Source organism: Camelus dromedarius, chromosome 7 (genome assembly GCF_036321535.1).
Source record: "Camelus dromedarius isolate mCamDro1 chromosome 7, mCamDro1.pat, whole genome shotgun sequence".
NCBI classification, from domain to species: domain Eukaryota; kingdom Metazoa; phylum Chordata; class Mammalia; order Artiodactyla; family Camelidae; genus Camelus; species Camelus dromedarius.
In genome coordinates this window covers 60,310,188-60,335,779 of record NC_087442.1, presented here as the reverse complement: position 1 = coordinate 60,335,779, position 25,592 = coordinate 60,310,188, and the positions used below count along the sequence as shown (strand labels likewise).

General features: G+C 39.8%; 1 protein-coding gene across 1 annotated transcript; it reads right to left on the bottom strand.

Annotated features, from left to right (window-relative positions):
- Positions 1-17: 17 nt before the first annotated feature.
- On the bottom strand, positions 18-25,560 carry PON3 (paraoxonase 3). Its single transcript, XM_010979653.3, has 9 exons — positions 25,445-25,560; positions 23,920-23,990; positions 16,938-16,993; positions 12,008-12,173; positions 7,261-7,387; positions 3,893-4,093; positions 2,856-2,937; positions 2,475-2,603; positions 18-269 (listed from the first exon to the last, which is right to left on the bottom strand). Exons 1-9 carry the CDS (start codon positions 25,516-25,518, stop codon positions 111-113), a joined length of 1,065 nt encoding a protein of 354 aa, XP_010977955.1. The 5' UTR covers positions 25,519-25,560; the 3' UTR covers positions 18-110.
- Between the last annotated feature and the right edge of the window lie 32 nt (positions 25,561-25,592).

Sequence of the window (25,592 nt, the reverse complement as noted above, 5' to 3'; positions counted from 1 at the left end):
GAGAAAAGCCAGACACATTTTTGTCATTGTCATTTACTTACAGTTCCACTTATCATATAATTAGGGGTTTACTTTTACCAAATGTGTAGATTTTTCAAAATAATGCGTGTCTAGAGTACGCAGTACAGAGCTTTGTGAAATACGGTGCCTATGAGAAGTTTCCCTTGGTACACAGAAGCCACGGAGGAGCCCTGGAGCACAGAGCCATTGTTGGCATACTCCGTGCTTATCTCGGGCTTTTCAGACAAAATATTCCGGATGCGAAGTACCTGTCAAGAAAGGTTATTCATTAGTAGACTATGTGAGCAAACAGCCATCACAGACATTTTCCTTCCCAAGTACTCTAGGACTAATACATTTCTCAGAAGTCAATGAAGCTAAAATCTGTACATCTCCAATCATTTTTTTCTTCTTCTGATGAAAGTGTTAATGTCCTAATGATGCCTAGTCAGTCTAGTGGACTAGTGATCTGACATTAGACAAATTTCTCAACAGCTGGTTTACACAAGTGTGACAGGTGTCTCTGCAGAGAGAGGTAAGACCTGTGGATGCTGTTACCTACCTCTTGACGAAACACTGTTCCTCTCCCTGACCCTTTGACGAGGAGTACAGCGTGGGGAGGGAAACAGGGGACAAAATGATGAGGGTACACCCAGTTAGCCAGCCAACCCAACCCGTAACCAGTAGGACGGTAGCCGTCACAGCTGGAGCCCTCCTTCCCCTTCACATTAGAGAAGCGGCTAGGAAGCCTAAAGAATGCCTACTTTGGAATTCAGTCTGACACATCACTGCCTGGTACTGTTATTGATCCCAGGATTAACACACTTTAGTTTGCTAATCAGTAAACATATAAGCGTTCAGGTTTCCAAACAGCCTGGACAAAGTTCACTCAAACAGGACATGGTAGGAATGAAAGAAAACCAATTAGAAATCCATGAGTCATGAGGTTATACTGACATCTCTTACTAAAATGGAGTTTAGCTGAGTTTTGTTTTTTTTATCTTAAGGAAGATCCTACAACTTTATCTCAGGTTTGTTACATGAAAATACTCAAGCTTGGAACTCATGGAAAAAACATTCGCCTCCACCAACAGTAAAGGGTGTTGGTGATTGTGATGAAAGAAGTCTTATCTGAAATAAATGATTAAATTTGAAAATGGAGACATGAAAAAGAGCCTAAACAATTTTCAAATCATCCTATAGGTCATATGTTCATTCTCTTAAAGCAGATGATGTTATTGGGCATTTGTAGAAAAGTTGTATGTGTCATTTTTGGGGGCACATATCTGAGACAAGAGTACCTTGCTAGCTTAGGGTAACAATTCTTCAGACTTTAGGCTTGGGTAGGACTTTTATTTCTGTTTATATCTTTTGATTTTTTTTTTAACTGAAGAACAGTAATCTTAGAAGCAGAATAACTATATGTTCTACTTTACCCACTGGGCCAATTACCAGGGTAGGATTTGAATCTCAATTTCCCAACTCCTCAAACCTACATTCAAACATTCCATCTTTATTCATACCTGACCTTCTCAATGAAATATCCTGATCTCTGGGTTTACCAAGACCTGCCATCTCCCTGTTCACAGCAATCCTGATCCCTTTTCACTGTTATGCTTTTACTTCCCATAGCACTTCCCACCTTCAAACTTACTTCATAATTTACTTATTTCTTATATGTAATGTTTATTGTCTGTCCCCTACCCTAAGAGCAGGGATCTTTGTATGTTTTGTTTTCTGATATATCCTAAGCATTAGAACAAAGTCTGGCACATTATAAGTGCTCAATAAATATTTGTAAATAAATCTCTCAGAGTATGTGTGCCAAGAATTTATATCTGTATTTAAATTCACTAGAGATTTTTTTATTCTTAAACTTGAAGTGCTGTAGAAATTGCAATGCTTTCCGTCTTTAATGCCATAGAAAACTCAACGGCATATGCTATTGTTTTTAGAAGAGATTTTAAATAACACAAATAACATCTTAAAAATGATACATCCTTCAACACTATCATATATATTAGAACCTGCTGGCAAAAACTAATTTTATTTCGAGATTTCAGTCTTTGAAACCCTTTCATTTGAGCTTCCTATTGGGCAGTGTGAAAGATGGTTAGGGCTCCCCCTTTGCCTAAGGGCCTGCTCAGAGCCTACATCCTTATTGGAAATATCATATGGTAATCTGGGTCAACAGGAATAATCAAGCTCATATTTTCCTATTATTCCCAATAACAAGTATAGCCTTTGCAAGGATGGGATGTGTTGTTTAGCACTGATGTTAAACTGGCACCTGGTGACTTGAAAGGGTCAATGGGCTGTTTCTCCCCATCCTGCCCCAAATCTCTACTCTTTCCATTTGTAGAGTTGTTCAGTTCTGGAACATCATATATGACCTGCTAAATTCTCCCAAGTCACCTCAACAATGTTTGTTCTTGTAGCTTTTCCTGTGAGCTCAGAGAATTATAAGAACTTACTTCTGACCCTGGAGGATCCTCAGGGTTATAGATCAGCAGCTTGTTGGCATTAGGATGGCATCCTGCCAAAATGTCTCCCGTGTCAGGATCAACAGTTAAGTTATCCACTAAGGTGCTCAACTGTATGACCTTCCAACAAAGAGGAAGTAATGAAGACATTGTTTTGACTTTTTTCCCTACCTCCTCCCTCCCACCACCTACTTCTGACTCCTGAAGGTATTTTTAAGGGGCTTTGCTACTGAATTTTAGAAGTGCAAACATAATCTCACCAACATTCTTTTAAAATGGTCATGTTTCCTTCGTTTAAGAAGCACATAGCCAGGCCAAGTTTAGGAGCTAAGATAATAGAACAGGTTGTGTGGGAAGCCAGGGTTCTTTTACCTTCAATTGAGTTAAATCCCAGTTGTCATGTTTTTCCATTACATGAATGTTCTTAGCCAATACATCAGCTACATAGATATACCTTTGAAGTAAATAACATTTACATTTAAGCAAGTAGTTATGAGAGATGACACAAACTTTCATTTTGGAGAAGAGGTATAAAAATTCACGGTAAGTCAAAGTGCCACTGAAATGTTTTTCTAAACCACAGTAAAGGAAGATAATGGAATGGTATTTTTAATACGCTTGAAGTGCTTTAAATAAGCTTTGACTATGAGATATCACCATAAAGTAATGGAATTGGTGTTTCTAGATGACATATAAACTCAGTCTCATTACTTAGGAGTCACACTTTATTCTTTAAATTGAATGGAGGCCAGTGGGTAAGTGGACCTCTTATACGGCCAAAAGAGTCTATTCTTCCAAAAACTAGTATCAGATGACCATAAAGCTGAATCACAATCATTTTTAAAAAGAAGAACACTTAGAGTCATTTTCTACAGGAATCATCTCTGTTTATTATCTCCCATTTCCATGTCAATATTCATGGTACTTTTATTTTTAAAAAACCTTTCATTTTAAAACACTGTAAAGAATGTTTCTCATAAAATTTCATGCTGCATAAAATAGTGTTTTCTCATAGAACAGTCTGCTGTACTTACACAATCACAATGCCCAATCTAAGTTGGGTCTCCCCATCTAATGAGAACTTTTGAGTCATTGTATAAGTAAAGTAGTTAAAGACCTTCTAGCCTCATAAGGGGAGATGTACTGTGCATTTTTTCTCCTTTTTAGTCACATAAGGATTTGGAACAAGAACCTCATATCCTTGAGTCCAAATCCGTCATTTCACTGGGGCAGCCTGAAGCGCGAGAGGGCAATGGTTGGCTTAAGATCACATGTTTAGTGTGAACCCTGGCCACATGGGCTCCCTCCACACATCTGTTGATTATTTAAGCCTCAAGAAGTAACCAGTTCTTTAGGGAGTCCAGTAAAATGTCAAGGGAAAAGGGTTGAAAATTTATAAAATAGCTTACTTCTTGTCTGGTGAGACTGTGATCCCATTGGCAGAACTAAATCCTTTGGCCACCACTTTAACCTCTCTTGGGCTGTAGAAAAGAACAGAAGTCCAGCAAAGGTCCAGGAACATCTCTAGCTGTGCCAAGAAGAAGTTGGTAAAATAGTGGTCTCTGGTAGCATAGAACTGCTCTGCTCCAAGAACCACAATGTCATTCACACTAAAATGAAAAAAGAGAGAGAGAGAGAAACTTCATAGACTATTAAAAAATCATTAAATCTCAAAGATCAATAAGTTCATCAGTTTGAAACAGTATACACAAATTAGTATGGATTAAAATTTCCGTAGAAAATACATGATTTTTCATTGTCCTGATGGATTTTCTTTTAGGCATTTATTTTCTCACTCCTCCCTTCCACAGAAGTCAGCGAAAATGAACAAATATACAAATAAGCCTCAAATCTAAGTCTGTTGGCTCATAAATGTTAATGATAGTTGTCATGTTGGCCATAGTGCAGCTCACCAACAGTTCTGCATCTCTTCCTTCTTGACTAGGCTTCTCTGTGCCCCTTGAGTTAGGTACAGCCATGTGACTTGCATTGGCCAAGGAAATGAAGTAATGTGTGTGGCTTCCCAGATGGGAGACTTTAAGAGGCAGTACAAGATCCACCATCCTTCCCTCAGCTTTCCACAGTAACCAGCAACTTTTCTGATAATAGATTGTCATCCTTTTAGAGCCCTACATGAGGACAACATAACATTGAGTGCCTGAATCACCTACACTGGATATGCAGCATGAGTGAGAAAATGAAACAAAACTTTGTGGTTTTGAGCCATTAACAATGTGAGGGTTTTTCTTTTCTGTTATTGTAGCATGACCCAGTTCAGCCTGACCTTTATGTTTTCTCTGTGTAGGTGGGACAATGAGTGTTATTCTTTCTTATTTACGTTCTTCAGTACCATTAGAATTTTTAAATGAAGCAAATCTTACTCTGACAACAATTAAAACAGTCATTTCCATTTTGGAAAAGAAAAAAATGGTGACTTGACAAAAAATATTTAAAAAGATTGAACTTTTAAAATTTAACTTAGGAAAGAAAAATTTGGATGAATTAGGAAATACTTTGAGGTTTTGATGTACAATGCCTTTTCCAAGGTCATTAGGCTACTTTTCTTTGCCTAAGGTTCAGCTTAGGCATTCCTCCTTCCAAAAATTATTGCCTGGCGGCATAGATTAAATTAAATTCCCTTATAATTTGTTCCATAGTACCTTGTTCTACCCTCTTGAAATGCCTGGTCAATGTGTATAATCAAGGTACCTCTCAGGGTCCTCTTTAGATCCTCAAAGCCACACCTGCCCTGTTCCAGTGTGCATGGGATCTGGCAGACTTTCCACAATGCAACCTTATAGCACATTAGCTCATGTCTGTTATGGGCCTGTTGCTCCCACTTCCAGGCTTCCATGTCGACATCATAGCACAGGATATCACCAGTTTACCTTGCATCACCAGTTTACTCTGCAGCCAGGTATGTGCAGGAGTTCACACACCTTGAGGCAAACCTTTGACTAATGGGAAATGGGGCTGAGAGATAAACTCTTCTCCCTTTCTTATCTGGGCCAGATTGTCCTGAAATGAGGTTTCTGTTTCTTGTTGGAGGACAATCCCATGATTTCAAGTAGTCAGTTGCACTTAACAATGGCTGGCTTCCTAATGCATTTGCTATAGACTCTCTCCCGTATGAGTTTCCAAGGGCTGCTGTAACAAGCACCACAAACTGGGTGGCTGAAGACAATAGAAATTTATTGTCTCATAGTTCTGGAGGCCAGAAGTCTGAAATCAAATTGTTGATAGAGCCATGCTCCCTCTAGAGGTTCTACGGGTGGATCTGTCCTTGCCTCTTCCAGCTTCTGGTAGCCCCAGGCGTTCCTTGGTTTGTAGATGCATCACTCCAGTCTCACTCTCTGTCTTCACATGCGTTCTCTCTGTGTGTCTTCTTACAAGGACAACAGGCCCACCCTGCTCCAATATAACCCCATCTTAACTAATTATATCTGCAATGATCCTATTTCCAAAGAAGGGGTTAAAAGTTCAACTTATCTTTTTGAGGGGACACCATTTAACCCATAACACCCCCAATCCCTGCCTCAAGCTGGTCTCTGACTTCTGCTTCCTGGGCTGGTGCTCCCTAAGAAGGTAGTTGTGTCTCACTTTTCCCTGGGGCTGTGCTTTCTGAGGAACTCTTCCCATGGGGTCGTGTTACTGCATTTGATCCTCACATCATCAGGCCAGTGAGAGAATCCCCATTTTGCTAAGGAACACTGAAGCACAGGTTAAGTGACTTGTCACCAGTTTCTCAGTCACCCCGTAGCAGTCCTGGTCCCCACTGTGCCTCAGAGCCCAGCACACTGCCTCATGTGGAAAGTCAACAACTTCCACTTCTCCAACTCCTACCTCTGCTTTTGTTGCCCCCAAATTCTGCAGGGAGAAATTCATACGGGTTGTTGAGAAAGACAGCAAAGGAGAGAAGATGGACTTCCTTTCTTTTCTTTCCCTGCTCTTCTCATGGAAAGGTTAACTTCCACTGTTTTAGAACCGGTCTTTCAGCATCAAGTCCATTTTATAAAAGATTCTTTATTGCTTATTATAGGCTTGAAATAGACAACCTAGCCAGTAAACTTAGTTTTCCTCAATACAGTAAGAATGATGTTCATCTCAGTGATTAAGAGCCCAGCTTTGAATTCAGAGGGATCTAGGTTTACACCTTGGTTCTGCCACTTACAAATTATGTAACTTGGCAAGTCACTTAACCCCAAACTGCTCTAAGTCTCTGTTTACTCCGGCCTATTACTACAGGCAGTTGTGAGAATGGAATGGAATTAGGTATTTTGGCACAGTGCCTAGCACATGGTCAGTGCTTAATAAATGTGAATTTTTATATGTGCCTACAGGCCTTTTTTTCAAATTCTACTTTAAAACTTTGATTGAACAAAGGAATGGCCTGCCTGGAGGATGGTTATAACAGCCAGTGGGTATGGCTTTCAGAACACGACCTACCAGGACAACTAAAGGGTGTAGGTGTTTAAAGAACCCAAGAGCAGGAACTGCATTGTTGTGGTAGAGAGGATGGAATTAGAGCTGGGAATCTAATTGAGCACCTTTATGGGATTAAAATGCTTTCAAAAAGTTGGAGACTATAAAGCTATTCAATACCAAATACAGCAATTTCTAGTGAGATGCTGGGCAGTGTCACAATGGGAACCTTTAGAAAGCCTTTGAAAAAAATGCTACAAAACAAAAGTTTAAGAAAGCCTGCTGAACTAAAGAAAACAAAGCTCACCACAGAGGCATAAAATAAACAGAAGTGCAAAATATTTTAATTCCATACCTTTTCAAAAGTTTGTGTTTTATAGTTTTCAGGTGTACCAGAGAATGCTGCTGTTCCTCAAATTTAAATATCTCCACTGTGGAATCCATGTGGGGATGATTCACAACATAGAGATACACAGTTTGGTCTAAAGTGGAAAAAAGGCATAATTTCCAAGAAGTTTGCTTCTGTTGCAATTATTATTAGACTTAGTGTAGAACTTGGTCATGTCCAAGGATTTTCCTTATACATCTTGCATTTGATCCCCACAACCCATCTGATAAGTAAGTCAGACCAATGCCAGAATCCCCATTTTCTTGAAGAAACTGACACTCAGAAGGTTAATGACTTGTCAGCAATTTCATCACCACCCAGTGGCAGAGCCAAGCCCAGAGGTTTCTGCAATGCCCTCTTCAGTCTCACCTGCACACCCTCGCTAACAGGAAGAAACAGAGCTACAATGGTGCATAAACACGGATGTGGTTTCTCAGGGTGGCCCTTCAGCAAGAGAAGTAGGTACAAGCAAGCAAAGCTTTGCTGAGAATTCTTTTCTGTGGGAATTGCCTACATTGCAACACATGTTCAAGAGTCAGGCCTATGTAAATTCTTCAAAGAACATTTCCCAGCTAGAGTATGAACCCCTGATACAAGTCGACTACCTGAGGTTGCAGTAAAGATATTTAGTTTTTTGTGAACCCAACAGACATGGAATGTAAATATGAATGTAGGAGAAAATAGATTAGCTGATTCTAGGTTTGACCAACCTAAGGAATGCTCACCTCTCTGCTTTCATTCTGGAATGTGAACTGCTGTAAACAGGATTGGGGATAGTACTCTGGCATCTCAGAATACTGTTTCCTGACCTAGTAGGAGCGCTAGGTCAGATGAGCTCTGGAGTTTGAAAGACCCTGACCCCATGCTCCCACTGCAAGGCTTGATCTGCATTTGCCTCCCTGGATGCCCTTCTTGATTGGGTTTCCAGTCATACAATGGTGCAAGCTGGAGCTCTGAGATGTGGGACTCATACTTAGGGCCCCTGAAAACATGCAGGCACCTTTACCCAAACTAAGGAAAAGGACACCCTCACCAACGAATCTGTCTTTTGATCTGACCCAATTCTGTTCCAGGAACTGGCAACTCTTTTCCAGGGACCTGGCAAGCAGAACTGGAGTAGGATTTAGCTCCCAAATGGCCCTTCAACCAGACATTCATGCTGGACACAGCATGAAAAATATACATGCTGCCCTGGCTTTACGCTCTTCTTAAGACCTCTTTTCATGTAAGAGATGCTTGCGGGGAAGACTTGTTCTCTGCCTTCTCATTCATGCCAATTTATGTGTAATGTTTTGGCCTTATGAATTAAATATATAATTAATGGAGATCACTAACAATAAGATGTCAATCATAATATACTCAACTTCTGAAAGCCTGATTATATGCCTGAGGGTTAATTTGTAAACAGATCCCATCTCAAAACCAAAAACAAACAAACAAAAACCCCAAAACAATCCTCAACGCCTCTATCCCCTTCTCCCCAACAGACTCTACCTCTAACACCATCCCATGCAATAAAATAGCTCCAGGTTAATCTGATCACTCATTACACTCTCTCCAATAGAGCATGATAAGTCTAGTTGGATGTCAGGCAAAAAGGTGGTGACTAAAATTATTTAAACAGAGCCAGGAGCACAAATTTCACCTGAGTAAAGGACGTAGGATTAGAAGTAAGACAACTTGGGTTCTATTTCTAGTGCCATTTCCTAATGATAGAAATGAAGTCACATTGCACCACATTTCTCTGAACTCCATTTCACCATCTATAAAACTGAGTATTAATATCTGCCCTGCCTGTCTTGTAGCGTTCATTCATTCATTTATTTAACACATGTTCATAGAGCCCCTAATTTGCAGCAAATACTGTTCCAGACTCTTAGAATCCAACAATAAACAAGTCACATTGTTCTAGAGAATAAAACAGAGAGAAAATAATTAGTAAATAAGAGTAAATGGTAGTGGGGAGACATGCCTTCTTCATGGAGTTGCATGCACTTGAAAAGTGACAGTTAAGCTTGGATCTAGAGATGAGAACAAGGGGAGTAATAGGGCAACAGTGGGAGAGGGAAAGAAGGTTGTTATCTTTTAACATTAATAAAAAGCATTAATTACCATTTTGATGAGTGCTGAAAGAAAAGTATATTGGAAGAAATATAACAAGGTTCACATCCTGAAATGAGATGGTGGGAAGACTTCTCTGAGAGGTGACATTTAAGCTGAGGTCTGAATGATAAGGAAGAAGAAGCCAGAAGTTCCAGGCAGAGGGAACACAGATGCAAAGGCCCTGAGGCATGTAGCATTATATAAGGCCAAAGGAAATCCAGTGTGGCTGGTTCAGAGAGTCAGGCAGACAATGGTGTCCAGTGAGGCTGGTGAGAGTACCCAGATGCCAGAAGGTGTGGGGAGGGTAGCGCCTAGGAAGTCAGGCCACTCTGGAGATTTAGGGTTTATCTTCAGAGTAATAGGAACAATACGGATAATTTTTAGAAGGGAGTGACATGATCAGATTTACATAAAAAAATCAGGCTTGCTTATTAAAATGGATTGGTGGTGTAAGAGGGAAAGAGCACTGTAGAATCCAGGAAAGACACACTGGGGACTTGGAGTGGATGGTACAGTGAGGAAGGAGCAAGATGATTAGCTTAGAGATATATTTGAGGGGTAAATTGGACAGAACATTGTAACTAGTTGACTGAATGGGGCGAGGAGAGAGGGAGAGTCAAGGTTGGGCCCAGGGTTTTATTCTGAGGAATAAATAAATTACATATGAAAATGCTTTGTAAATTGTAAAGCAATACAAAACTGTTAGGTACTATTATCTTTTAAAGAAGGGCTTGCTAAGCAAATAAACAGCATATATTAGATTCCAGGAGAATATTTAACCTACTTAGTAAAATAGTATTCAAGCATTTTGAAAAGTATCCACTTATTTAAAAGTAAAGAAGCCTGTGTTGGTGCAGACCAAAGGAATTAAACACAGATTGACTGGATAAGTAGATTGAAATAATTATTAATCATTCCTTTTTTCATTGAAATCACTCTGCAAATTTATACTCAACAATGCATGGTAACTCTGCTGTGTATTTGGAAGAATTAAAACACCATTTCTTTAAAAATTCTTTAAAAATTTCTTTAAAAATTTCTTTAACAATTCTAAATTGCAACACTTCCATTTGGCCTTCCCTTCATGGAGCTACTATTAGTGAGGTTTCACTGTTCTTATTTCTGCATGATCTATGGACCCACGAATATTTAAAAATTAAGTTTAGCCTGAAATGATAAACTATAAAGTAAAAAATAATATTGGAAAAAATGTAAAGCATATACAATGTATTAATAACTGTTTTTGTTTTTTATAACAGCTTTTTTGAGATATTTCACTTGCCATTAAACTCACACTTTAAAAATGTACAATTTAGGGGGTTTTAGTGTATTCACAGAGCTGTGCAACCATAACCACTATCTAGTTCCAGAACATTTCCACCACCCCGAAAAGAAACCCCATATCCATCAGCCACCACTCCCCATTCCCCACTCCCCAAGTCCCTGCCAACCACTAATCTACTTTTTGTCTCTATAAATTTGCCTAATCTAGACACTAAACAAAAATGTAATCATACAAAATGTGGCCATAGTGACTGAATTCTTTCACTTACGATAATGTTTTCAAGGTTCACCCATGTTCATCCGTCTAGCACACATCAGTACTTCATTTCTTTTTATTGCTGAACAACGTTCCGCTGTATAAACTTACCACCTTTTGTTTATGCGTTCATCATTTCATGGGAGTCTGGATTATTTTCACCTTTTGGTTATTAGGAGCACTGCTATGAACACTGGTGTGTAAGTTTTTGCATGGACCTATAGTTTCAGTTCTCTTGGATACATACCAAGGAGTAGAATTTCTGCATCATACAGTAACTCTATATTTAACATTTGGAGGAACTACCATACTGCTTTCAAAAGTGTCTGCACCCAATCCTACCAGCAAAGTGTGAGAATGCCAATTTCTCTACATCTTTGCCAACATTTTTTATTGTCTGTTTTTTTTTTATTACAGCTACCCTAGTGTGTGTGAAGTAGTAACTTGTGATGGTTTTTATTTGCATTTCCCTAATCAAACCAAAGATATTCAGTATCTTTTCATGTATTTATAGGCAATTTGCATATCTCTTTGGAAAGATGTCTACTAGGATCCTTTGTCCATTTTTTAATTGGGTTATTGGTATTTTTGTTGTTCAGCTGTAAGAATTATTTATATATTCTGGATACAAGCCTCTTATCAGATATCTGATTTGCAAATATTGTCTCTTATTGTTTGGGTTTTTTCACATTCTTGATGGTGTCTTTTGAAGTTTTTAATTTTGATGATGTTTATCTATTGCTTTCTTTTATGTTATTTTTTAATGTCACGTGATTATTTTCAAAGAGCCTTTAGTTCATATGTTAGATTTCTGAGAACAATATTTAAACTGGTTTTGATGGTCAAATGAGAAGAAAGGTGGGTAGGAGAAAAAGGGTGTGACCACAGTCTAGTCTCCTTTCTTTAAATGTGATTTTAAAAAATGTTTTGATACACATTTATTATCTTACAAATATACATCCTTAGGGTAAAATAGCATCTTCCCTCATTTCACATACATGTTGAGTAGTTGAGGATGAGTCATTTGTATTTCTGTCATTTCCCCCTTATTCTTAAGCATTCAAGCTTTACCTTTGTCGATGAAAGTACTGATTCCATGTGGATTAAATGATGCTCTGTCAAACCCATCACTGATGTTTAGTGACTGGACCCTTGGGTTTTGCTCATTGAGATCCATCAAGAAGATTTGTCCTGGCTCATCTGGTGCAAAGTCTGGCATACCTGGATATTTTAATCCCTTTTAAAAATAGAGAATAAGGATGCACATATATAATATCAAAACAAAGTTTCATATGAAAGCTAAAATCTCAAGGCCTAACAGAAATGTTTAAAGCTCTAAATTTCTTTTGGATTTGGGGGATTTTTCACTCTATTGGGTTCTGTCAGGAGGGATTACCAATGCGATCTGAGCCATTGGAATGAGAATGGGAATACGGGATGATCCTATATTCAACTTTTAATATAGAGAGAAGGGGCTAAGCCAAAAAAAAGACTAAGCTGTGTGACTTTGTTGGCGTCCCTTGGCCTGCCTGTGCTTCCAGTTCCTCATTTATAAAATGAGGAAGTTAAAATATGTGATCGCTCAGATTCTTTCTAGTCCTGATATTCTATAAGTAACCTTCCTCAAAGCAGAGAGAGGGGTACATAGTTCCATTGCATTCTCCCACTCTTACATCCATTATATTATGTAGTGACAAAGAGCAGAATCAGCTAAGAATTAACATAGTGGAACCAGTTTCATAGAGTTGACTATTTCTGACCTATTTTGTTTCCATAGATATGTCTGAAGATTTGGATGTGAATCCTTTTCTCCAAATATTGCAAAAAGTTCATTCCAGTATAACTTGGAGAGTGGCTCTTTCTATTGGAAGGACCAAGTGTTTATCAACCAATAACAGGCATGCTGCACGTACTGGGTCTTGGCTGCATCCCAGGTCACTGTGTCAAAACTTGGGGTCGGTTTACTTTACACCAGTTACAAAACTCAGCCCACTTCCTCTCTGTATCCATTTCCCATCACTCAGTATCAACAACCTTGCGTCTTTTCTTATATCCCCATTTCCATTTATAATCAATTTAAATTCTCTCTTTATCTTCCTCCGTCTTCCTTCTTCCTACTCTACCTTCTCCCTGTCTCCCCCCTCCCCTTTCTTTCTTATAAACACACACATACACACTTATAATTATACTATCCTTGGCCCTTCCACTGCCTACCCCTGAGGGAGTCAATTTTCAGTTTCAAACAACCCCACCTATATCTGCAAGCTTTTCTTAGAACAGTTCTTCTATGCCTAAATCTTATGGGAAAACTCGCTTTCCCATAGACAGCAGGGGCACCGATGAAACTCATCCAAGGAAGAGCTATTCCCTTTTCTTGAGCCACCACAGCTAGAGGAGAGACCCTCATGCCCTGAGACACAAACATCTGCCAGACCTTGAATCTGCCATCATAAGTCAAGAGCCCGTCTTCTAAGGACACTGAACTCTTCACTTACTGCTTCCTTATCAAATTCCCTGGAAAGTCCCTTAGGCCTGTTCTAGCTCTTATGTAGGGCTAGTCTAAAATCAGGTTGAAAAACACTGCAAAGTTATCCTCCCAACTTCAACAACTCAATACCATTTGTCAATATCTGTGTTCATTCTAACAGGTAACCTATTGCATATCTCCAAGTATCTATTCTAAATTTATTTCATTATCTGCCAGAGCCCACACCATCGTCCTCTATTCTCAATGGATAACTTCACCTCCTGTTTCTCTGGAGAAAAACCCCACACCATTCAACATGAATTTCCTCTTATTGATTCTTCAGTTTTATCAATGCTCTTCCTTTCTCCATCTTTTCTTAAGGGAAGGGTATCCTTCTTCTGTTCTTAAGTTGACTCCAACACTAGTTTATTTGGTTCCCTGTTCCCTAGGGCCTATCTTTAGAAATCATATCCTCTTTCACTTGCTTTACCACTCATTCTTCATAAATGCCCTCTTCTTTTGCCTGAAAAAGTGCTCATTTCTCCTTCCTTGCTACAAATCTTCTCCAACTTTACTACTTCTTCAACCAGGCATTTTTCTCACCTTCCCTTAACTGTCAAATTTCTTAGAAACATCACTTGACCCGTTGTCTGATTTGAATTGCTCCAACTCTTAATTCCCTGGAGCCAGTATTCTACCAGTTTATAGAAATGCCTCCATTAAAGGTCATATCATTGGCCTCCAAAATGTCTTACTTGATAACCCTTCTACATTTCCTTATTTGTATCTGTGTGGCATTTGACACTATGATAGAAGATTTTTTCTTGTCAAAAAGTTAGAAAGTAGGATTTCCAGAAAGAATTCCTGCTTCTCTTCATGAGTTTTCCTCCTTTTGTCCTCATCCATCCTTCTTTCCTTCTCATTCTATACTCTTTCCTTATACATCTTATTCATAAAGTTTCAGGTATTTCTTCAATACCAGTAATTTTCAAATCTGCACATTTTCCTGGAACCTCTCTCTGGAGCCCTAGCTTGCATCTCGGGTTCTTCCTAAGGGCAGCTCACAACCAAATGGTCAAAACTGAAATCAACATTCTCTCCTCAAATCTTTGCTTCTTCTCAGTTAAGGGAATCCTGCTCTCCCTAATATCAGGCCATAAAATTCACTCTCCAAGTCTACCCTTTCCTCTACAGTCAATCTGTCATCAAGCCTTGTGGCACAGATAATGGCAGCACAGGTTAAAAAAAAAAGTCAGAGACATCTAATCCTTCTCTTTTTCATCTGAGGAAAATCTCCCCTTTTCAAGGGAGGAAAATTAGGCTCAGAGAAGCGAATTGTCTAAATAACTCAGACCACTAATTGTACAGCCTCTTTCTGCCACACCATAAAGACAGACTTCACAGTAGAGAATATTGCTCAGGAAGGCAGCTCAAGGCAGGACCCCACAGCAAGTACCTCGGGGGCTTGGGGGAATGTGAGGGCAGGTGATGTAGAAATGGAAATGATTTGATAGGGAACTCAGGGTGGGGCATGGCAGACAAACCTGGCCTACATTATGTGTCATGATGAATGAAATTCTTCTAAGGAATGGCTTCATACTCACCTGGTTTTCTGTTTAAGGTAGTGAGTAAAAATCTGTGGCAAGTGATTGCAAGCAATTCTTTTGATACCATTCACCACTGAAAATCACCCAGAAGTGCAGGCATCTCATTTCCACCAATAGACTACAAGTATGTGTGGACAGGCACTGAATTCCCCCCACTGCCCTCATTCACCAGTACATACACTCAGTAAATAGTCAAGCACCTGTGTATGTCAGGTAGTGTGTTAGGTGCTAAGTGTGGCAACAAACACGCCAAAGTCGTAGTCTCAAAAGGATTGAAATCCAGGGAGGCAGCAAGCGCATCAGACATAGTGTGGCATCTAAGAGCCTAAGCACAGGGAATGTAAGGGACCAGAGAAGAGCCACCTCGCCCAGAAAGAGAATGTTAGAGATTTTCCTGAGGAATTTGAGTGCCACCACAGCGAGCTCTCATAGAGAACTAGGAGTTACATGTGAAGAGTAATCTTGCAGCAAAGAGCATGCCAAGTTCCAAAGTAAGGACGCAAATAGCCTGCTTGCACCACTAAATAGACTAAAAATATCTCTTGCACAGAATTACTTTCTAAATCAGCAGCTTCCAAACATGTTCTAGGATGGCAAGAACCAAGAACAAGGACTTGAATTTATCACAGTACAGAAAGATTAAAAACAAGCAAAGAATATTATCCTTATTCTATAAGGATGAGTTGTTTATTATTTTACAAGAAGAGCTAACATTTCTCATGGAATTATTTGTGATAAAAATCTCTACTTTCTGTATAGCAAGACTTCAGAACATTTAGTTCTAGTGAAAATAGAAAAGAAACATATAGTAGGAACTACAAATATTATTTCCTAATGGCAAAGAAATCTCCTAGCTATAAGTAATTCTTTTTAAAGGTCTATTTGGCATAACATTGAAAATCTAAATTGACAATAGATAATTTAAGCCAACGAAGAAAAAGGTTTCTAGACAGCTTTGTTTTACTTTTGGTTTTGGAGGAAAACTAAAGAAATAAAATTCCTCCCACCCACCCCCACATATACCACCACCAGCAGCAATTTAAGATCCAAATGAGACCCTGATTATACTTAAGAATTTAGAAATGAGGGCTATTAAGGATTATTTTATGTGCCCCCTTTTTGGCCAAAAAGATACAGATTTTTGAAATTTATGTTATTTGGTAGTATTTTATTGGCCAAAATGGAATATTAAAATACTCAACTCCAGTGATCAGAATTCACATTGGAAATGCAGTCAATCTAGTTTTTTTCAAAATCCTAGGTTCCATTCCAAACTGCAGTTCATTTAATAAGTACACGATAATTTTCAACATCTTCACAACATATACATTTTAATTTATTGACATTCAGTCCTTGCCTAGCTTCCTGATCATCTCAAACCTGTGAAGGTGGTATTGGTAATAAAATGTCAGTTTCCCCCTACTTCTCTTTGAAAGAGCTTCTCTTTGAACAGCAAGGAACCCAAGATGGAAAATGCTCATGGTTCTGAATCGAGTACCATGGTTAACATTTCAATCCACAAACATTTACTGAGCCCCAAACACAGGCAGGCCTGAAGAGAGGAATGCTAGTTAGTGAGAAGATGAAGGCCCAGCCAGTAGGGCAGTGATGAGGGCAGCCAACAGCAGAGCAGATCTGGAGCCTAGTCTAGGAATCGAATGGAATTCAATATCCATTTATTGAGACCCTACTGGGCATGTAACTGCTGACAGGGAGCTAGCTGCCCACCATGGGGCAGGCAAGCCTGGGCATTCCTGTGGTGTCCTAATTAGCCCTCCGGAGTTCTTTTTGGCTTTTTCAGTTGACTGGTTTACCCATGGGTGGGATGAGTGTTTAGGGGTCCATCTGGCAGCTCTAGTTGGCAGCATTAATGTGCAGTCTATACAGCTATTGATGTGAGCATCTGAGGGGCATGGAAAATACTCACAGTGGAGATAAAAGCCAGCCCACTAGGAAGAATGTCAATATCTTCAGCACCATTTTCTGCAAAAGAAGTGAAGGATCAGAAAGATGCATGTATGAAGGCTTAAAAAAAGTAAATCTCACACACAGTCAAGATTTTGAACTTCTTTTGGAAACTACCTTAACTTTTTCAACTATTTACTTGGGAAACTATATTAACTGTCAGGAATCCCACAGGCATGCTACTCTACAGTAAAACCTGAGCCAGACACCTGAAATACTAAATTCTCTTTTTAGAAGTCCATTTTCAGGAGACAAAGGCAAATGACTATAAAATAACGTCATATACTAGATTTATTCTTTAAATAACAACCCCTAGGGCACGTCCTGAGGGATTCAGCCTTACTTCCCACAGAAGATTGATATACAGACCAAGTGATAACATTTGTAAAGTCATCATTGTGAAGGTCTCTTAAAGGCCTGTCTGCCAAGCATTTCTCTCCTCCAATTTGTTCAGGCCTACAAAAATCTATTATTCTTCAATCAAATTGGGAAATTACTAATTGTTCTCTGTTATAAAAGCAGTAGGTCTTAGGATGAACTATTGAATATAAATGAATTTGAAAGATTTTAGTCAGATCTCTTTCTCATTGAGGGCTGGCTGTGAGCATTTTTCTATGGAAAGAAGCATATCAGAAAGGACTGAGAACAGGATGAAACAGGGGATCGCATGGTTCCCAGTAGAGAGATAGACCCACATGTGGTGTGGTCCCAAGCAGGCAGCACTGAGGGTGAAGGCAACTGTGGCCAACTGTAATTTACAAATATGGTAGGAACATTATGGATCAAAGCCACATGCTTTTCTTAAAATGTGATGTTCATACTTTTCCATCAAGAGTTGAGGTCTGTATTCTCTCCTCCTGAACCTGGCTGGACATTTGTGACTGCGTTGACAAAGAGAATGAAGTGGAAGTGATAACACCTGACATACAAAGTAAAGTCATAACCAAATCTCCCATTGCTCTCTCCTCTCTCTCTCAAGACATGTACCTTGGGATCCCTGAACCTAAATGCAAGAAGTCTGGCTACTTTGAAGCTGCAGAGGAGAAACTATGGAGATACAAGGTAGAGAACGATCGTGGAAGAGTCTCAGATGACTTCAGTTCCCAGCCTTTTAAGTCACCTTAGTGGATGCAAATGGAACAGAGATGAGCTGCCTGTGTCCACAGAGTCCTGCCAGAACTGCAAACTCATTGGCAAAATAACTGTTGTCATTTTAAGTTACTAAGTTTTGAGGTGGCTTGTTGCAGAGCTACAGTAAATGGAACACATGGAAAATGGTTACCTGGGGTGATGGGTTACTAGTATGTCAAAGGCAATCAAGGGAGGATAGAGAAGAACAGGTGAAAGAACAGTAGAACAAAGCCAAAGAAAAGACAAATTTGAGTCAATGGAATAATAAGCAACAGGCACTGAAAACAGGACAGAGGACAGAGAAAGATTTAATCACATTCACTACACTGAAATTTGAAACGAATCCCTAACTAGTTACCTGAAAATTAAATTAATCAGAGCTTTCTATTTTCTAAGCATTACAGCTAATCAAGATTTACCTATATATGGTATTTTGATGGCCTGAAAGATTTAGTGCTTTTTCTACCATAGACATTGGGAGAATCCAGCAAATTGAATAAAGCAATTTAAAAAATCATATTGAATATGGGTGGTTAAGTTTTTTGAAAAAACTTTTTTCTCTCACTTTTTTCTCTGAACACCCTTTCTTGGTTTCCTTTTGCCCTAATCTCCTTCCCACCTCTATCCTGGATGTGGCTACTCCCCAGGCTCCACCTGACCTTGGCTGTTTCTCATGGCAAAGAACCCATTCTCCCTGCATAATCCACACTAGTGCCATGCCTTCAGCTTCCACCCACATGCCCTTGACTCTCCCATCTCTAAATCAAGCCCAAATTTTTCTTCCAATTTCTAGACCCCTGTATTCACCTGTATATGGGACACTTCTACCTGGCTTTTTCATTTCTCATGTTTGACATGTCTCAAACTGATCTGGAAATTTCTCTCTTAAATCTCCATTTTCTACATTTCTATTTCAATGGATGGCACTTCCATCCCCCAAGTACCCAAAGTAGGAACCTTGGAGTTATCTTTGATGCTTTTCTTTTCCTTACTCCTCAAATCCAATTGATCCTGAGTCTTTCAAACTCTAGAACTCTCTCCTGGATTTCTAGAATAGCTTCCTAATAGGTCAACTTTGTTCCACTACATTCTCTGCACTGCTGACAGTCATCTTTTTAAAATGGAAAGTTGACCTTATTATGCCCCTGCTTATAACCCTTGAAAGGTCCTCTAGGGCTGGCAGTATAAATCCCAAGCTCCTTGGCCTAGATCCCAAATTCTCCACATCTTGGCTCCAGCCTCAATTCAAGTCTTATGGCTCCCACTCTTCACTCTTCATTCCAGGTGTGCAGCAGTTCCTGAAATGTGCCAGACTCATTCACCTGCATGCCGGAGCACATGCTGTACCCAGCTTCTTGGCAACCCACGACTTTCCCACACCACCCTCACCTCCGCTTGGCTGAGTATCATGGGCTCTTAGAGGTGACTTGGGTGCTAGCCTCTCACTCTTCTCAATCTCTCTTGGTTCCAGTACCCATTTTATGTACTAATATGGTCACCTGTGACTACCTCCACTGTGATGTTTTCCACACTTGGACTGCAACCTTCTGTTCATTTGTTCATTTCCTACTAGAAAGTAAAGTTCCTGGGAACAAGGATCAGGTTTTATTCAGTATAGTATCCTTGCACACAATATATTACCTGCCTTTTCACTGTAGAATCTTTCAGTAAAAGCTGGTTGGCTGACTAAAAAAGATAAACTGCTTTAGTTTCTGGAAGTTTGTCTTGTCTTGAGGTTATAGTATTAACAAGTGACTGTTATCTTTTCTTTTCTTTCTTTCTTTCTCTCTCTCTATCTCTTTGGACTGAAGTATATAGTCAGTTATAACATGTCAATTTCTGGTGTACAGCATAAAGTCCCAGTCACGCATATCCATACACATATTCATTTTCCTATTCTTTTTCATTAAAGGTCATTACAAGATATTGAATATAGTTCCCTGTGCTATATAGAAGAAATATGTTTTTTAATCTATTTTTATATATGTGGTGCAAATCTCAAACTCCTAAATTTATCCCTTCCCACCTCCTTTCCCCTGGTAACTATAAGATTGTTTACTATGTCTGCGAGTCTGTTTCTATTTTGTAGATGAGTTCATTAGTGTCCTCTTTTTTTTCTTTTATTAGATTCTACCTATGACTGATATCATATGGTATTTTTCTTTCTCTTTCTGGCTTACGTCACTTAGAATGATGATCTCTAGGTCCATTCATATTGCTGCAAATGGCATTGTTTTATTCTTTGTTATGGCTGAGTAGTATTCCATTGTATAAATATACCACATCTTCTTTATCCAGTCATCTGTTGATGGGCATTTAGGTTGCTTCCATGTCTTGGGTATTATATACAGTGCTGCTATGAACATTGGGGTGCATGTATCTTTTCGAATTAGAGTTCCCTCTAGATATATGCCCAGGAGTGATATTGAGTGTTAATTTCTGAGTAGAAGATATCCTGAGTTGTACGCTCTCTGGTTTGGTTCTCTTATCTTCCAAAAACCATCTCACATATCTCCTATGACAGCATTAACCTACTTCAGCAGTTCACCTGCAACAGGAATGGGCATTTTCCAGAGATGCTATGCTTGTCTTTATTAACTTGCTTCATCTAGAGCATAGGGAAGCTGGGGTTTTGCACTCAGATGTGGAAGAGAATTACCAGCTGATATACATTATTCCTGACCCTCCTTTCCCTCCCCTCCCCCACCTACACTGCATCTGCATGATAACCCAGTGCATCTCAGCAACAATGGCACTAGTGGGAATAAGAGTCCCCAGGACACTGTCCCCTGAGTTCTCTCACATACTCATTAACCTGTGCACAACTAACAGTAAAACCCCACTGCTAAGTCTAAAATCAGTCTTACAAATAGGTAGCTACTGCCTTTTAGTCTCTCAACCCTATTACTTGTCATAACTTCATTTCTTTGGCCTCCGATCATTGTCTACAGACATCCTGAGAAAGGGTCACACCAAAACATTACTAACAATTAATATTATCTTCATTTCACATCTTGGAGAGTAGGTTCTGACAGCCAGCTAAAAGCCAAATGGAAACTACCATGGAACAGAAACATATCCTGGAGACACGGGAAGCTACTGGAGGGGAAAAGGGATGCATGGGAAAATAGGAAGAATCCCATACAATGGCTGTCTGTCTACTTGATAATCCTGCCAAGGGCAAGCTAACAAAGCTATTCATATTTCAAGTGCACCTTTGATTAGCCAAATACTTCCTGGTTAAGACAATCACTGACCCTCAATGCCTTGGAAAAAAGATAAACTTCACACAAAAAGGTCTTGGAAATATGATTTCTGAAGGTTAGAATTATTTCACTTTTCAACCTTTCTTCCCAGAAAGAATACTAGGGAAGGAAAACAACAAGAGGAAGAGTCTGTTTTGCCAACAAAATTAACCACAAAAGTCTAGGTCTTGAAGGAAGCGCAAATCAGATTTTTTTCCCCAGCTCTATTACTGCCTACCATAGCCTGCCTACAATCCTTTAGTGTTGTCCATTCCTTCCTGAAGCTGTTCACTCTTGAATAGTTAAGTCTGGAGAGTATTATCACATTAGTGAGCTTTATTTAAATATCCAGCCTGCCTTATCTTGGTCAACCTTATTTATTAATATTTCATGTTTTTCGCATCTCAGATTTTCTGTTTTCTGCTGCCATCACACTTTCCTGAAGTTGTGTAATCAAAATGTGCTGTCAGTAGATAAACAAGGCCATGTTACGTAACACAGAGTACAAAGGCGTGGAAGAAAACCACCCTGACTCATAATCTAGGCACATCACCGTCTAGTTCTGGACCACTGGGCAGGTAACTTCACTCTTTTGAGTATCAGTTTCTTAATCTTCAACGACAGATGGCTGCACCCACCTTACAGGGCGGCTGTGTGGTTGACATAAATGTTTGCAGAGGACTCAGCAGAATGCTCATAGATGCTAGGCCCTTGATAAGGCAGTATTATTATTTTTAGATGTAAATCAATATTGTTTTATTGACAAATGAGCCATGATCATTCCATTTGTTTAGTTCTGTCTATATAAAATGTGCATATGCCAATAGACGTGGTGGTTTTTTTTTCCTGCTCTGGTTTTAACTTCTTGAGTCTAATTATCCATCTAAATTACTTGGCAGGCTCTTATCTTTTGAAAGAGGTAGGTGTGTTCAACATGAATATTACTCCACAAGAGGGTAAATAAATGAGTGAATGTCATACTTCCTTATTTTCTAAAACAAATTAAATCTAACCCTGAGTCTACATTCCACTAAACTAGAGGGAAATTCAATCTGAATCCTTATGGGGGTCTCTCTGTCAGGGTTCTGCAAAGATCATAGGTGGTGGATTTCAAAACTAAGCAGAATATTTGGGGAAGCCCATCTGGCCTTTATTCTGCACTAGTCACCACTGAACTACTCACTGCCAAGCCCACATGGTCCCTTAATTTAGAACATTCTGCCTCTTCCATGCCCTGCGTGCGTGCACATGACCTTTGCTCAGGCTGTGACACACACACACCAAGGATCCAGCCTCCCAAAAGATACCTTGTCGCACTCCTTTGTGGGTCTTGCTCCTCCCCCAGAATGGGGCAAGGGTCCCTGTTATTCAAAAAAATCCACATATTCTTCTCCCATCTCCATCAGAATCCCTTGAAGGAGCTCAGGTTTTTGAAACCCAGAGTCAGGAAGGAGTCTGTCCTCAGTTCCTTTTGCTTCCTAGCCCCCAGCATTGACCTTGTCTAAGACTGGGGAGCACAGGGCTGGGCTACTTCTCTTTCCTTTTTTTGAAACTGAGAGGGAAAAAAAGAAAAAAACTACAATCAAAAGGGCTCTTATTTTTTTCTGATATATATATATACATATATATGTGTAACAGAATATATACACATATATACGTATCACATATATATATACATTATCAGGAAAATACATATATTAGTAACATATCTTAGTTATATATTATATATCATTTATATCACAATGAACTATGCTGCCATCCTGTCACAAACTGAAATAAATCACAGTCTTTGACCCTAGGAGGTTTACAATCTGACTGTGAGAGAAAGTGAGAATATTGCATGTGGTAGGTGTCACAAGTGAATCAGAGTGTCACGCGAGTTCAGAGGTCGGAGAGGAATTTCCAGCTGATATCAGCAAGTAGAGATGAAGAAATCAGTGGAGGTGATTTCATGAGCAAAGGTGAGAAAATGAAAGAACAAGTTTCCAGAACAGTGAACAGAATCTAGCTAGAATCTTTTTTTCTAGTACTATCGTCAGGGAGAGTGGAAGGTTTGGTGCCAGAATAAGCAGTCTCGGAAGTAAGAGGTCAGACGGGATCAGCCCCATGTTGGGGGCCTGGGGGGGCCAACACGTCTCACCTGAAACAGTGAGGGACAAGGGGAAAGCAAATGGTTCCTACATTTTGAACTGAGTCTCTTTGAGAATGTGGGTACCATGCTTAGGAAAAGTCTAGAAGAAGAGCTGGTTATGGGTGGGGATCTAAGGGAAGTGTAAAGATTTCAGACTGGAAAAGAAGGCCTGCAGTTTGAGAGATTAGAGATCCAGCTATGGATTTTCGATTAACTAAAAAAAATACATCCCAGGAGGTTGTGAGAGTCTTGAGAATAAGAGCCAAGTCATAGTCCTCTTAGTGTTTGCAGATCAATTTTGAAGGAAGTGACAGTTGGGTAAAGCTGATGAGGCTGAAGCCCCAGTCAGAGGGTATAAGGAGTAGAAATGAATTAAATTAGCTGTCAGCCCCAGTCAGGGGGATGCTGACCAAGAAACTGTACTGTCACATACATACCAAGTCCCTCAATAAGGTGGCAGTTCTGGGGTTCTACTGGCTCCACTTCTCGATATGCATTAATTCTTTGTCTGTAGAAGACAAAAACACTGGAGGTCAACACACAACATCCAAAACCAAAGTCTAAATGTGGTCTTTAATCACCTTCATATTCATTAATTCTGTTTCTCATCATTTATGGATGATATGATAAATAAGTAGGGATCCCATTTTACTTACATTTATTTATATAATGTGGACATTGTGGGCAATGTGCCTATTTTATTTATTTAATAATAAATATCATTAATTTAAATGCACAAAATAATATTATTTAATATGCTAAAGTATTGTCTATTATAAATCTGCACTTCCCCTTAACCCCCTATAGTCTTGCCTTTTGACCCCCGCCCACAACTGCTTTCCTCAAATTTAACAGGGTCTCCTATTAGGTAAATGCTGTAGCTTTTACTTTAACTTTATTATTTTAAAAAAATTGTACGCTAATTTACTTTGTAAGTATGTAAATTCATTAAACTGACCACAATTTAAACAATTTGCCAAATTATTTTTGAATATAGTGTTCTTGTTTCCACAGTGAAACATACTACTAAATACCAGGGGCAATTTTACATTTTTATTAAACTATATTCAGGAAGACTCTACACTTAGAGTTATCTTATTGTCACTTTAAAAAAAATACTCCTTAGATCTGGTTTATAGTTATTATTGTTTTATGATTCTGTCATTTGGGTGCACTGGGAGAAGTGTAGCAATAAACTTTGTCAAGCTGAACTAGAAAGTATTATCAAAAGGCACCAGGATCATGCGTAGATTCTAGACGTGAACTCGGGGGAGATCAGCTTCTGCTTAGAGAAATAAATAAAAACTCAGACAACTGAAGGGCAAGCAGGGACCAATAGATCCACTCAGAAATGCATACCATCACCTAACATGTCTTCTTACCAGCCCAGTATTGACTTTTCCCGAGATTATTTCTGGGATGGCTATTACCCCCAGATCTTCCACTTCAAAAGGTCAGGTCAGGTACCTACAAAATGCCAGCTACCCCCTGCAGGTTTCAGCTCCTTTCCCTGCTGTTCGGCTAACTCTTTTAATGTGCCGAGTTCCGTCCGTCCGTAACCCAGTACTCCTCAACGTTGAACTGACTGACCTTGGGCAGCCTCTGGGTCAGCAATAAACATCCAGCCCGGTAGCCTGGTCCCCTCCCCCAAGTCCAGGGCTTCCAACAGAGTTAGTTTGTTCAGGAGCAGAATGCTGAGGGCGACCTGGGGGAAGTGGGTGGGGGGCAAGACTTTCAGAAAATAAACCATTTCTGCCCCACCATCTTAGGCAAGGCAAGAAGTCAGCTCACCTTCCACATCCCTTTGCTTCTTTAAAGATAGTTTGCTAGGTGGAGCTGAGGAGAGGGGTCCCCAGACTGCTCGCTCCCACCGGGCTAGGAAGGCGGCGCGGGACAGCCCTTAACCCAACTTGGAAGAAGAGAGAAAGAGCCGAGGACGCTCCCCAAAAGATGCCAACTCACCTAAACGCCACTAACCTCTCCCCTATTAGTGCCAGGCCGGCGCCCAGCAGGGTCAGCACCACCAGCTTCCCCATGGTCTCCGGCCCTGTGGCGAAAGCGGGTGCGGAGCGCTGAGGCGGCGCGGCGGCCAGGCGGCCAGCCCCGCCCC

What these genes read in the sequence shown, in the direction of transcription:
- PON3 (XM_010979653.3), bottom strand. Translation starts at nt 25,518, where the DNA reads ATGGGGAAGCTGGTGGTGCTGACCCTGCTGGGCGCCGGCCTGGCACTA. An exon ending in ACAGTCTCACCAGACAAGAA is followed by an intron (nt 2,938 to 3,892) that starts GTAAGCTATTTT and finishes TTTACTTCAAAG; the next exon opens with GTATATCTATGTAGCTGATG. An exon ending in AGGATCCTCCAGGGTCAGAA is followed by an intron (nt 270 to 2,474) that starts GTAAGTTCTTAT and finishes CTTTCTTGACAG; the next exon opens with GTACTTCGCATCCGGAATAT.